The following is a 15,373-nucleotide window of genomic DNA, read 5'->3' as shown; positions in this document are numbered from 1 at the left end:
CCCACACACAGCACAGGTGGTCCAAACAAAAACCTGTGAAGTGTTGCCCAGAGAGTAATATCCCCACGTTGCATGTTGTATAAAGCCCCCCATAGGAAACAAACACTTCCGGTGCTGTAAGATTTATTGTTCCCCGCACTTATAGGTCACAACATACTCTGAATGATATCTTCCTTGCAAGGCTCTTTGATTCCTCCTTAATAACATTTAATAGTCATTTAGCATGCAAAGCAGAAACAAAAGGGTCATAATTACTGCTAGATAACTCAAGGACATATTGTTTTGTGTTTATTGTTTCCATCCCTGAAGAAGAGGGGTGAATTCCCTCTTCAGTGCATTGTGTGGTGAGAAAAGGAAAGACCTGGTTAACAGTGCTGTATGGTGTGAAAACCCAAAGCATTGTTATACTTTGATAGATTGACCGCACATCAGTTTGTGATTTCTTTCCCCCAATGTCACTGACTTTGCATCCATATTCACATCTGCACACCTTCCTCTGCACCAGATACACAGATAGAAGCATTACGCAACAGAAACCCCCAAAGTTCAACACTGTTAAATCATTCCTACATAGGAGGTCAATGATAAGGTTGTCTATTAATAGAAATGGCATGAATGTAGGGAGAAGCTGGTGTCTTGAAATGGACCTACTTTAGTAGAGTCAGGGTTTAAAACAAGACTATCTACGCCCTCTAGGGGCAACATTGGGGAACATCAACAAGCAAACAAAGTATGGTAAACTTCAGCGGAATCAGTCGATAGACTTTAAAGACATTTTACTCTTCTAACCTAGTGTTTCTAAATTGTTTATTGCTCATGTATCTAGTCTGCCTCTGCTGCTGCTGAGTTCTTGCACACACAAACCCATAACCTCACTAGCTCACAGAACTCAAACCATAAACATTTGTTATTTCGCAATACATTGTCTTGTATTTTCACATGCATTTGATTAACAGAGTCACTAACAGAGAATAGCAACAAGCAACACCTAAAGGTAAAAAATTAAAAATAAAAATAAATAAAAATCTATTTAGAAGTAGCCTATTTATGACGTCTTCACCTTAAAATGGCTATCCTCTACCTGACAGTACATTAGGCAAACATGGTTAAATGACGGTTGTGGAGAGAGGACACTTTCATGCAGATATTCCAACATTGTTCCTCAGTTAGACGGTTTCAATACCAGTTCACCACATCCATCTTGTGGCAAGAATGTGTACTGCTCTACAAAAGTACCGTGAACATGTATTGTTGTTTGCTAAGAATTAAGAAATAAACAATGCAGTGGATTAAACTACTAGAGACATAATTCATGTGTCAATATGTAAATAAAAAAAATATCAATGTTACATATTACACTTTTTGATATACAACTGTAAACTGCCTTCTCTTCGTCATTTGACCTTGGTTGTGCAGCATTTGTCTGAAGACTGATGATGAATTGCATTCATTAAAAAATTGAAGGTTTGATCAACATGAACTAAATGAAGTTTAATTAAATCAGCAGGTGAGATTATCTTTGTATTGGTTTGTTAGATGATCTGCTGCAGATGCAAGTGAGGGACTTGTGGGACAAAAATAAATAGACAAACTGCTATCTATTTACGGTAAACCCTGTATTCCCTCAGGGGAGTCCCTGGTCTTCACTGAGAGAGAGAAAAAAGAAAGCGTAGAGAGAGAGAGCAAAAAAGAGAGAGAGAGAGAGAGACTTACAGACACAGGCGAGTCAGTGAGAGTGACTGACACACTGACATGCAGCTGGTTTTCAATAAGGAAATTGAAGACATTTTGCATCTGGAGTACTTTTGAAGACACCAGCCAGGGGATAAGTTCAAGGTATTTATCTGCTTGTGTGTTTATCTCACATTACAGAATGTTAACAATAGTGCAGGCAATGAACAATCGTATCAAAAAGTGTCAAATTCAGAATTAAAAACAGTGAATTACTCGACTGTTATAATGTTTTAAATGGAAGAAAATACAAATACTTGAAAGGTTGAACACTGATAGAGTTTTACTGGTAGGCTGTGAAGTCACATGATAATCATAACAGAACCGCTATCATTTGAGGAAAAAACACATCTTTAATCACATAAGCAGTCACAAATATTGTGACAACATTCATGAAATTAAATTTAGACTGAGCAAAATACAATTCCTAGTGTGTGTAGAAAAAGCTGCTGAAAGTATTCGTTTGGTAGAGAAATGTTGCAATGGTCAGTGAATAGAAAGCAAAGTGTCCTTTAACTTATCACATGAAAACAGATATGGGATGTATACTGAAGCAATACAATAACACTTCAATAGAAATAGACTAGAAAGTACCGCCACAATGTTAATTACAAGTTAAAAGCTCTTTGATTGTTACCATGACAGTTAAATCCTGAAAGTAGGTTTTATAGTGAGTTTATGACATAATTAAAGTTATATTGTTACAGTGCGAACCATGCTAACATCAAAAGCCATTCAATGAACAGCATGACAGATAATGTGTGACTACAAGTCCAACACACATTGTAACTTTAAGCATGAATCCATTCAGGTTATTCAACAGGCTTCAGTTGGCTCGTACTATTCTTCTGTTTGGTTCAAGTGAACTATAACCTGTTTTTGATCATCTATCTAAAAGTTTCTTCAAATAGATTCAGAAAGAGCAGCTATAAGTAAAAAACATGACGCTTTCACATTGAGGCAAATAATTCACAGTGAACGTCTGCATGGGCCTGTCACCAGATATTTCTCTACTATCAACTCCGACGTGTTCATAATGCTGTGTCATAAACTGTAAATGCAAATTATATCAGATGAAAACATGTTTTCCACTTCCTCATATGAGAAGCGATTTATTTTGAACGTATTTGTGTAAAACTCAGCTCTGGGCATGAACTCACACAGCGGGCCCGGCAGTGGGTGAAGAGGTCCAATAAGGCTCATCTGCTGAATCAGGTAAGAGCACAGAAGTGAACGTGCTGGAACTGTCTGGAGGCTCCTAGCAGCAACCGCTGGTATTTGATCATTATGCTGCATTGCATTGTTCTATGCCATTGAGTAAATATAGTTAGTAGTATGCAGTGTAACTGAAGAAGATTGCCGTCATAAAAGCAGGATGGGCTGCGCTTGCAGTGGTCCGAAAGGAGTAAACGACGACTCGTTCTACAAAGGAAAACACTTTGAGGCCTCCAACTCGTCGAATCACATAGTAAGTAGACCATTGAAAGGAAATGTTGAAAGTATAGTAATTTACTGTGATTTGACATGAATCTATCGTATTAATTAATTTATTATTTATTATTTATTATTTATTATTTATTAATTTATTTATTTGCTAGTGTTTTTCATTGACTTACTGCACATTTTGAATATTAAAATAAATTATATATTTTTTCTGTTCTTCAGGCACAAAGTGGAAGCACCTGTTTGGATAACGGTAATCAGTGAACACACAGCACACAACAAACTTTTTACCAAAAAACATCAAGCCTGCGTTTGTGCAGTCAACCGAGCAGAGAGACATTACTCGAGTCCGAGGCGGCGACTCTTAGAGATCCAAATCTCGGCTGCGTTTCCTCCGTTCTCTTCTGGGGGAGAGATGAGATTGTAAACTTTGTTTTCATGGCATGCAATGTAAAACTATGCTGTACTGATGCTTTCGCTCCATGCTTACACTATTAACGTATTGGTTGAAAGTAGCACCCAAAAAAAAAGATAGCTCAAATTCACAAGAAGAGTAAATGTACTGTACCCCTTCACTTGCATTCAGAGATATTTAATAAAAACATTATGAAGGTCTATCAACCAAAACGTTGGAATGCAAGTGAATATATTGTATATTGTTTACCAAAGGCATTCTCTTACGCACCTGCCAACCAACAGGTGTGATCAAGTTCTCTAAAATAACTTTGTTTTACTTGTCTTTAGATGAAGTGTTTGTGGCTCAACATGACTTCAATGCGACCAATAAAAGGGATCTAGCTTTCAAAAAGGGAGACAAACTGAAGGTTTTGAAAGAGTAAGTGGCGTCGTCCTCTAGCCCCTAGAACGCAGTGTGTGTGTCCCGCAGCAGTGAAACAGATCACTTAGTGCTTCTAACCTGAAGAAATGTAAATGATGTGCAACGTTTGTAGGAACGGAGAATGGTGGTTGGCGAAATCGTTGGCGACTGGACAGGAGGGCTTAATACCATGTAATTATGTTGCCAGAGCAGATACACTGGAGGTGGAAAAGTAAGAGTCAATTTCATACATACTATCAAAATCTCAATTTGATAAAATGTTGAAGACATTTCTATAGCTTTTTAATCAGTTACATAAAGTGTGTTTTGTGGTTATCTCTTCTGCAGATGGTTTTTCAGGGACATGAGTAGAAGAGAGACTGAACGACTGCTTTTAGCCCCTGGAAATAAACCGGGTGCTTTTCTAGTTCGAGAGAGTGAGACCTGTAAAGGTGACTGTCATTAGTCTCTTCTTTTTGTGACCACAAATCAGACCTTCAGGCAAATTCAGGAAAAACACGGGAATATGTCTAATTTCAAAACAACCTGCAACTGTACGACCTATTTGTTTCCCGCTTAGGTTCCTTCTCACTGTCAGTGAGAGACTATGAAACAGAACAAGGAGATGTGGTAAAACACTACAAGATCCGCTGTTTGGACAAAGGTGGATACTACATCTCTCACTCCAACTCGTTCCCATCCCTACAGGAACTGGTCAAATACTACACTCGTGAGTAAAAGACTTTGATCAAAGCCTGCATTAAAAAGAAGCAGATCTGCGTACGAATAGGCTTCAAAATGTTAGCTAATTAGCAACGATAAAACATACATCATGTGTTGATTTGCATTCAGCTTTGGTTCACTGCTGAGAATTACAAGATGCATGCATTGACTTTGAATTGAAGGGGGAAGCTAGACCCTTGTGATGCGTTGTGCATTTCCTGTGTGAGAGAAGCGATGCTCTTACCACTCATGTGACTAAACCACAAGATAAGAAGGTCAAATCTCTAGGCTGCCAGTGCACGACAATTTATGAGAAAGGAGTACACATACAAGCTTTCTAGATTATTTAAGGGAACAATAGTTCATCAGTAACTAAATTTAGCAGCGAAGAAAGTAGAAAAAAATATTGTTTATCACATCCGCATGTTTCTTGTTGGGCGCAGGTACGGCAGACGGTTTGTGTCAGCGGCTGTATGCTCCTTGTAAGGTTAAGGCACCCGAGCAGCCGTGGGCACACGACGAGTGGGAGATTCCCAGAGACACCCTGAAAATGGTGAAGAAACTGGGGGCCGGGCAGTTTGGAGAAGTGTGGATGGGTGAGAGAAAGCTAACAATTCATCTCGTCTTTGGCAACTTTTTAGAACCCACGACGGTAGACAACAGTGAGTGAAGTGCCCTGTTTTCATTTCTACTGCAGGTTATTATAAGAACACCCAGAAGGTTGCTATTAAGACCCTGAAGGAGGGAACGATGGAGCCTGAGGCCTTCCTGCAGGAGGCCAACCTGATGAAGCAGCTGCAGCATGAACGACTGGTGCGCCTCCACGCCGTGGTCACCATAGAGCCCATTCTTATTGTCACTGAGTTCATGGTCAACGGTAAGACAAAGAGTGTTTTATGATTAGGTCTCTTCAATGAAGGGCCATGAATTGTGCTACAAATATTTGATGATTGTGATGATGAGGATCATATAAGAAAAAGTAGAATAATTCTCACATTAGAGAAGCTGGGACCAGAGAAAACATTTGTCATTTTCATTGATCATCATAATATTTGCAGTACTGTCGATAGGCCAATTATTTAAATTGAGTAATTGTCGCGCTCCATTGCAATTTAGAAAAACAGGGAACAGCCTTTACTTAACACATTTACTTTAAATGTGTCTTTGTTTAAGACTTCTCTTGTGAACAGAACAAGGACATGGAGTCACCGCAATACAATCAACACCTGTACAAGATGATGTAATCAGACCCAAGGAGTTAAAAACAAATGGTGAAGCTTATAATATTCAATCTATTAGAATGTGTATGAGATTTAATTCCTTATATTGACCTTTTTGAGTACATAACATGAGGCATTGGATTACACTGTGCTGTAAGGTTAGTAAACAAAATAACAAAAAACTATAGACATAAAAAAAGAGCTGGAAAATCTATCAATCAAAATTCAACATCAAGATGCTTCACACATATAACATTTATTGCAGGGTTGTTGTATTGGACTGTATTTGGCTGGAGTTTGTATGATTGTATTCCAATGACTGTAACCTTGTCACTACCGTATGTAACACTCTGCAGCCTCACACATATGATTGCTTCCAGTTTAAGACGCCACATGTCTTTCTTTGCTACCTATTTTGAGTTGCGAGTTTCTACAAAACAACAACGCTGTCTTTAATTCATGATTCATGGTGATAAAGTTCTCCTTCTCCTTTTCTCATTTGCAGGATGTCTTCTGGACTTTCTGAAATCAGACGGAGGAAAAAAGCTAAAGATCAATAAGCTGATAGACATGTCAGCGCAGGTGGGAAACTTGACTCTAATTGCACAATTTCAACAATATGATCACTTTGAATGTGGCCTTTTCATAACCCACACCTCTCAATGACACAATGAAAGCATTTTCAATGCTTTTTAATTTCGTTTTTAACTTTATAAATACAGGAACTTTGTTTGCTGCTGCTGTTGTTGAACAACATATTTGTATTTATTCACAGATATTTTATTCTCTGACAAAAACTAAATTACCATCCTTCTGATCCTCACTAGCTTCTCTTCTGAACGTGTTATAGTATGGTACTTTGACAGCAGCTATGGCGTAAATACACGTGGAAACTGTCGGTAGCTGTGTGGTTTCTGTGGTGGAGCTTTAGCTTGTCTTGCTTGAAAGCCTCACACTACGTCAATTATTAACATCCGGACAGGAAATCATGCTATTTTTCCATTTACAGTGAGCTCCCTCAGAACTCTTTTGCCCCTCCAAAAAAAGGCCTTTTGACTTCCTGAGAGTTGGCACATCCTGTTAAACCCTCTGTGCTGCCATTAAAATACATGCAAACAACTATTCACACAAACATAGACACATTTGTACAGTACACACTCTCTCCATTTCTTCTATGGGTTCAGTGTGCTGTAAAACAGACATGTTTCAAATTGTGTTATTCCTTTGGACAAATGAATGACCTACAGCTTCATTTCCTGACTTTGCATTTGATCTGATAATTCCTTTAAGAAGCTTTTTTTTCTAATATTTCTCTCTTCGTCTCTGTACGACAGATAGCTGAAGGCATGGCGTACATCGAAAAGAAGAACTACATCCACCGAGACGTGCGTGCAGCCAACATTCTGGTCAGCGACACTCTGCACTGCAAGGTAGCAGACTTTGGCCTGGCCAGGATCACTGAGTCAGAATACACAGCTCAAGAAGGTGCAGTATGTGCAGTGCTTCCCCACTATAAATGCATCCAGAGTATTTATAGAGTTTTTCATTAAATTGTACATTTTTGTAAAGTTAGCCCTGTCCCGGAACATGAAGGTATAAATTACATTACACAACAATAAGTTGGCAGACGGTTTTGTCCAAAGGGACTTATGATAAGTGCACTCAAACTCAAAAGAAAATAGATTTAAATACTGAAAAGCCTTTTTTTTGTTTTAAAGAAACAAGATGGAAGAGCTAGCATGTGACAGACGTGAAATACTGTAACGTTGTTCTATGTTTTTTCTAGTCTGCCTAAAATAAGGCCCAACAAGCCCAAACACCCAACATGTGTAACCTTTTACTGTGGAATGTTAACCCTCCCCAAGCTGCTAAAACAATTCACAGAATACAAATATCGAAGACCTCAGTGTCCTCAATGGTGGCTGTGGTCCTGAATGCATCATTTGAATACTATGCTCATTATCTCTCCTATTATTCTGACAACTCTGATTCTCATGCAAACATCTGTCCTATGCTACCCTCTTTCTGGCAACTAGGTGCCAAATTTCCCATCAAATGGACGGCTCCAGAGGCCATCAATTTTGGCACATTCACCATTAAATCGGATGTGTGGTCCTTTGGCATCCTGCTCACAGAGATAGTCACCTATGGAAGAATACCCTACCCAGGTACCAGAAATGTTTTGTTTTTGTCTTTGAAGGGAAACATGTACTTAAGCTCAAATTAGATTTTATTAGATCGTTTAGAAATACAAATGCTGCATTGTTATCACTAATATGATGACAAAAAAAAGATGATATTCTTATATGATATTCTAAATATTCTTTTACTTAATCAGGAATGACCAACCCAGAGGTGATCAGGAGCCTGGACAAGTCGTACAGGATGCCGTGTCCGGACGGCTGCCCTAAGGAGCTCTATGACATCATGCATATGTGCTGGAGGGAGAGGCCTGAGGACCGGCCGACTTTTGAATTTCTGCAGAACACTCTCAACGACTTCTTTATCGCCACGGAGGGACAATATGAGATGCAGCCGTGATTAAATAAAAGGTTTCCTGTTGATAATCAGAAGACAGCAACATGTTCTAAACAGAGATGTGGGACTTGAATGGATAGCGGATGAGGTCCAACCAAAAGTGATACAGTTTGTATTTTTAAACATTTTAAATGGACACATATTCTCAGCCTTCCTTTTGAGTGAATGTAAAAGCTATTCATAGCCTCCTCTATCTAGAGCAGCTAAGAACATTTGAAACATTTTAAAGTCTGATTGTGACTGATGTACGATGGTACAGAATATGGAAATACAATTTCAGTACATGTATGATGTAAAACGGCCTTTGGACCCGAGGAAGTCAAGTCGGCTCTGGTAAAGGTACAGATGAAACATTTGCTTGGTCCGCAAACAAGCAGCCTGAGATTACATGCACAATACTTTGCACTTTTTGAATTCCTTCAGTTCTCCTTCAGCAGGTACATAAAAAAGAAAGAGGCTTTTTAATGAGAATGTATACTTGCATACATGTTCTTTAAATGAAAATATTTACATTACTTAGAACTTTGGTTTGTTATTGTATTTCATGCCACTTGGTTTAATTAAAGTGCTTTAAAACATTTTCCACAACTTTAAATCAAAGTTTTAGAGGTTACAATAACTTTTTACTGAAATACAAATAATGCACTTAAGTATGCTTAACATAAAAGCTTTACAAGGAGGGACATGTTTAAAGGCCTCTTTTTATTTTAGCAGTGTCACATTATAAAGAAGACGGCACTCTGAGTGAGGCTTTGCATGCACATGATGTCCCATACAAACACAATAATCGCACCGAATAATCACTTCTGCACACAAAATGAAAGTCTGGGATTTTAGTTTTAGTTTAACTTGTGTTAAAAAAATAGTGAATGGAGGAAAATGCAAGTGGTGAGTGATAACAACTCAAAGATACAACACTAACTATACGACACGTTTGTGTGAGAGACGAGTGCTGCCTCAAGGAAGCTTTTAAAAACAAGAGACTCTAAATTATTGTGGGTTTGATCCTCGAGCTAAACCACCCGTTGGGGCCCCGGACAGCATCTTGAAGATAAGACATAAGTGGAATGGCCGCAGCAGCCAGGAGTAAAACCCTGCCACTTCCTGAGTGGACAGGAAACAGGAAGTGTGAGTCAGCATTCCTTAAACGCCACACAGCTAGAACACCCTCACATTCCACATTGGTTGAGGTCTTCACATTTTTGTGTGTACAAACATCCGTTTGGTATTTGGTGGTTGAGAAACTTTTATTTATTTTTTTATCTAACATAATATCTACTGCAAATAAGACGAAAAAAAATATTCACCAACTCTCTATTAATCAAAAGTAACACACAAGATGCACCATCATCACGGTAAGCATTATCTGCCATATGTCTAGAAATATTATGACTTATACTAATTGTCATTATGGAGTGACTTCATATTTATGCAACACTAGCCAGCAGCTTTCCTGTTGAATCATCAAAACAGTCTGGAACAACGATTGCAAAGGCTTTAAACATTAAACATAAACTTTGGAGAGTTTCCAACCGATACAACAATAGGTGAACTCTGAATTAGCAGCATCAATTACAATAAGTGCATGCAAGCATAATATAGCTGCCACATTGGCAGTCTATTTAATATAAATATTTCTTATGACAGTTTAACGGCAGTTTGGGCTGTTTAGCACCTGCAGTGTCTTGGATGTTTATCTTCATTAATTATGGAAATGATATGTGGTTACTTTGATTTTCTTAATAAATAAAACAAATATAAATGCATACACATTAGTAACAGAAAGTGTGACATTTGAAATGCAGAAAATGAAAGTGATTACGATACCCTTGTCATACTGCAGAGGTCAGTGTCACACAGTGTAACACGGTGGACTCTGCTGTGAACCGATGACGTATGAAGGCAGTAGAATACCGGTCAAGTTCTTTACTTCATTCAAAACAATCTGTAAAATGATACTTCAAATTATATGTCAGCACAGTGCGTCATAAAACGCTTTGTGTATTTGTTTATGCATGTCTGTGACAGGAAATGAGGAGAGAATGACACCCAAGCCCCTCAGTCAGATGAAAACTATTTTCCTTAAATGCAGTGTTTTCATTGACTACTGAGGAAGCAACATGCAGCAGGGGAATGATCCTCAAAACATGCTGCACATCCTCACACTAGCTGCATTTACACATGTGTTGGTCACACATTCCTCATAAATCGTATTTTGCTCTGAAAGTGTTTAACTGTGTACAACCTCACACATCCTATCCTGCATAGTGGTCTGATTCATTGCAGCTCTGGTTTCTAACTACCGGGCCACACTGTTCACACGGATCCTATCACAGCTACCTGTATTCATCAAGTCGTTATTTGTCTGTCTGGCCTTCTTTGCATGTAACACGTTTTTTGGGGCTGGAAGACGTTTAAGCCGAGCAAATTATTTAAAATTTAAACCCTGGAAGGCTCAAAAGGAACAATTATAATACTCTTAGTCTTCTTTCTTACTGTAGAACAATTGCAATACCCTGCTTGTCACATCTTTATTCATTTATTGCATTTCTCTTTGATCATTTTGCTGTTTAACCAAATACAACGGTAGTGGATTATCCAATAAATATGCTAAGAATCCATCTGTTGAGCATAAGCTGACATGATTTCATTCAATGCAAAATACTGTAGATGTTATGGGACGCAGCGACTATTTGTGTACAGTTTTTAAAAAGTCACCCAACAGGCGGAGATCGTTATAACATCTGTCTGTGAGCTGATGAACCGAGGGAACTAGCATTAATCACGTCTCACGCTGACGTGTGATTGATAAGCAGCCTCACCTTGAGGAGCCATGATGTTAACACAAGATGACAAGACATGTGGGGTAAAGGTTGGGAGGCCGAATCCCCCCCCCCCCCCCCCCCCCCCCTCCTGTTCATCACTGCTGCCTGAGAGGAATAATGATGGGAAACGGCGGCTCATACACAGATTGATGAGTGATCCCTGCAGAAGGCAGCGCGTCATTAGCATCCACTGAGGGTAACCCGGCGCTGTCCTCTGGGATGAAGACGAGCGCATTGTCACAGATGAAAAGAGATGCGCTTTCATCTTCCAAAAATGTTGCTGTTGTCAATGGCGTTCAATTGGGATTATGCTCCTCATAAACATGTTTTCTCTCCTGAGCTTTGATGTCATTATATTAATGGAGTTCATCAATCAAGAGAGTCTGGTCCAATAGATGCAATGGCTCTTGAAATTATGACAGAATATGTATTCGAAACAATTTGCAAAATGAGCCTTTGTAACATAACAAAAAGAGATGGATTTTGAGAGGGAGACTAGGGCTTGTAAACTCATGTCCAAAACTTTAAAGTTTCATACAATTTACAGATTTCATTTATTACTCAAAGTGTTGTGTATACACAATTAAATAACCTGTTCTCTGACTTAGACTTAGAGCTAAACCGATTACTGTTGTAACTCACTTTGCAAAAAATACCCAACTTTATGGGCTCATTTGCATTAAATATAAAGTTTTGTTTCCTTAACTGACAAACAATGAAATCATATTTGTACACCTCATCTGTCAGGAGTAGCTACAAACACAAAAATATCTCTTTAGAGCAGAACACTCTCCAACGCTAGTCAGTAGTGAGCACTCAATGCTAAAAAGAAAAGAAAAGAAAAGGATGAAGGAGGCGCTCTTTACTTGGCTTATGTTGTACAGAGATACACAGTAGGCTGATTAAATCTCACCAAAATGAAGTCTTGTGAAAACCATTCGTTCTAATGGAATTTACTTTGGTGAGGCCAAAACTAAAGCACACACTCTGTAATTTATGGAGACCCGCTTACTTTTTGTTTAGGAAACCATCTGCGAGATTGGTATTTTCTCTGATATACGAGTCTATGTCAATTCATTTACTGTCGGAAGCCTTAAAGCCATGAGGTAGCAGGAACCCCACCACCCCCTCAAATGTATCTGGTAATTGACCACAGTGGTTGTGCTCAATGATGAACCAAGGGCACCGGTAACTACGGGCAAATTTAATTATATGTGCACTATTGCAGTAAAAGGTACTGAAGGATAATGCTGGCCTACACTATGTGGGCTGAAATGTACCCATTTAATAGTCTCTTGGGCGTTCCTGTCTCCACTGTTAAGCCTTTGAGGACAGAATGATTTGATTAGTTTTAAGAGAATATTAAGTATCAGACTAATACATTCATTCTGGTATTCTCTCATCTAAATCAACTCAACCACATCCCTGGACCAAACACTCAGCTGTGGACTTGCATAACATCTGGTGTCATGGACATATGAGTCCACAGTAAGCTCACTAACAAGACAGCTCATCATCCCTGATCAGTATGCAGCACTGGCTCCTGCTGTCCCCATCTCCCTTCAGCCGGCGGTTTGTGTACCAACTGTCCACGTTCATATTCATGTATGTGGCGTTGACATTGCAGCTAGCAGTTAGCTAGCAGCTAACATTGGTAACGTATCGGTCGGTGGGACGCTGTTACCAGTCGTCGCTGTCTTGATCTAGGCAGTGGGGCACATCCAGTAACATGCAAGGAGGAATGGCCCCAGCAGAGGTTTGAAGGTGACCCCTCTCTCTTTTAAAAGGTCTCCTTCACGTTTACTTGCATCATTTATTCATTAAACACAAGCTCTTTCAGACACCACCTGCATGAAATCATTGGCATGTTCCAGTGTTTGAGAGTAATCGGACACTCCAGTAATGGGAAGGTGACACATTCCTTAATGTGATGTTTTGTGTCTTTAACATGTTTTCACTTCACACACACACATGATCTATATTCTATGTTAAAATGTCTATAATCAACAGTGGTAAATAACAACACTTTAAAATACCCCCACTTATATAGTACAATAAATACCTCTGGTGCTGAGTGATGGTAAACTGCTATCATGATAAAACTCTGTCACAAATGGTGCTTTGGAGAATTGTGTGTCAATTAGCAGAACTCTGTGTTTTACCTGAATTACACAGAACATGAAGGAATGCTCTCCCCTGACGCAGTAAACAGCTGAGCAACAGGGGCTACTGGTGCAGTCGAGCACTTATGACGAAAACAAACAACTCAACCCAAAATTAGAATGAAGCAGAATTGAAGTGCAGGACGTGTTGAGTGCTGCTGTGCAAAACTAGAAAGCCATACGCCTGAGTGCTGCTTGAATAGATCGTTTTTGGCTCCATTGTGAGCCGTTCATTCCTTAAAGCACACTTTGCAGTGTGATTGAAGCTTGTGTTATAGTTCCAACATTCTCTCGTTTTCTTCATTGCTGCTATTAATCATTCCCAATGATGAACTACCACTTTGATACATTATGAAATAATGTTACTTCAAATATTAGGAGGTACCTGCGTAAACCTCAAATTCCCACTTAATTCATAGCGGCTCTTTCTTCTGACTGCCTTTTGATTACAGTGGACTCTGATGCAACTGCAGAGTAAGTTATTAAAGATTTATTTTGATCAAGAGAAATGTGAAGCAGAAAGATGCTCCCTCCATTCCTGCTCTTGGTGTTCCTCAATGTGTCCATCATCATCTGAAAGATGCTCTTTACTGATGGACTTGTTTTTTGACTTGATACACGAGGTTGTATTCCAACAAGTCAGTAACTTACGACACATTTACATCCTCTAATACTTCCCCTGGATTCGCTGGAACTAGTGATTAAAGTATTACAAGAAATGCTGCCCAGACTTTGCATAGACGTTGGCTCATGTTACTAAAGATTTTGGGGTTAGTGCTACATCACTCTGCGGTATGTTTGCTAAATGTGGGATCCGAGGAGGGCTAACATCTTACAGGACACAATAGAGACTGCAAGAGGATTATTTTGGGGGGCGAAGAATATAAATTCCCAGCATAGTACAGTCAGCCCAGAACCCTTATTTACATGAAATAATCAAGTTACTGTAGAATCCAGCACCAATCACACGTTACTGCTAAATTATTTCATCCTGATTTTGTGTCATGATAAGTCCATTTTTGAACAGCCGGTTATTTTGTAACTAACTGAAAACCTCTAAACTGTGAGATGACATTTACATCGAGAACATTCAATGAATTTTGTATTACAGAGGAACTCAATAAATAACTGGAAGGAGGAGACTTAATACACAAGGTGAAATCAGCCTCATTTTCACAACTTAACCTCTATCATAAGCTGGCGTTTTGACATCTTGGAAAAAACACAAGTCAAAAAACTCCCACGATCCAGTGTCTCATTGTGAGTTTAATGTCAAAGAATAGACAGCTGTCATGGTAATTCCAATATATCTGGCTTTAACTCTTTAACAAAAGCAAACATGAGGGGAAAACACACTTCTGTCTTCTGAGGTACTTTGCTTCTTTTTATTACAGTCATAAAATCATATTTGCATGATGGGATTCCTAACTCTCCCACAAGTCTCCAACACATTTGATGACTTCTTTGTTGTGTCATTAATAAAGAGTGCAAGTAGCTGCATGTGCTGTCAGAGTCCCCATAGACAAGCACTCTGATGTGTAATGCCTGTCCCATGAGGCAATGCTCTCAGCTTATCAGCATGATTCATCTTGTTGATAACATGGTGTGTCTCAGGAAGGGGGGGGGGGGGGGGGGGGGGGTGTTACGCAGTGTATGATGGGTGGGAAGCACAGCGACCTGCTGCTGGGGTTGTATACAGAACACAGGTGGTGAATGGGCTGAATATAAAACACTTCATGCTCATTACATTTCTCACCACAAGTTAAATAAAGTAGAGCAATATTACAAGACCACTATTTGATGTTCAATGCTCTTTTCTGGCAGCCATAGAAAACATTCCGTCTCGGGGAATGTCCCTCAAATGTCCCTGTCGTTCCACACAACATGAAAACACTCTGAATATCATCACATCAC

General features: G+C 39.2%; 1 protein-coding gene across 3 annotated transcripts; it reads left to right on the top strand.

Moving 5' to 3' along the window:
* Nucleotides 1–1,745: 1,745 nt before the first annotated feature.
* On the top strand, nucleotides 1,746–9,053 carry blk (BLK proto-oncogene, Src family tyrosine kinase). Of its 3 annotated transcripts, none has more exons than XM_068724553.1 (14): nucleotides 1,746–1,836; nucleotides 2,874–2,946; nucleotides 3,106–3,199; nucleotides 3,397–3,427; nucleotides 3,919–4,009; nucleotides 4,125–4,223; nucleotides 4,340–4,443; nucleotides 4,572–4,721; nucleotides 5,158–5,310; nucleotides 5,412–5,591; nucleotides 6,440–6,516; nucleotides 7,269–7,419; nucleotides 7,971–8,102; nucleotides 8,273–9,053. In XM_068724553.1, exons 3-14 carry the CDS (start codon nucleotides 3,107–3,109, stop codon nucleotides 8,473–8,475), a joined length of 1,464 nt encoding a protein of 487 aa, XP_068580654.1. In that variant the 5' UTR covers nucleotides 1,746–1,836; nucleotides 2,874–2,946; nucleotide 3,106; the 3' UTR covers nucleotides 8,476–9,053. The 3 variants fall into 3 exon arrangements, with proteins under 3 accessions (XP_068580654.1, XP_068580653.1, XP_068580655.1); XM_068724552.1 differs by having other exon boundaries at nucleotides 3,103–3,199; XM_068724554.1 differs by having other exon boundaries at nucleotides 3,103–3,199; nucleotides 7,269–7,364; nucleotides 8,273–8,360.
* Nucleotides 9,054–15,373: the final 6,320 nt, after the last annotated feature.

This window comes from Cebidichthys violaceus, unplaced genomic scaffold, assembly GCF_023349555.1.
Source record: "Cebidichthys violaceus isolate CVI_PGR_0920_01 unplaced genomic scaffold, fCebVio1.0.p SCAF_31, whole genome shotgun sequence".
Lineage (NCBI taxonomy): Eukaryota > Metazoa > Chordata > Actinopteri > Perciformes > Stichaeidae > Cebidichthys > Cebidichthys violaceus.
The sequence above is the reverse complement of the archived record's forward strand: the minus strand, read 5'-3'. Positions and strand labels throughout refer to the sequence as shown.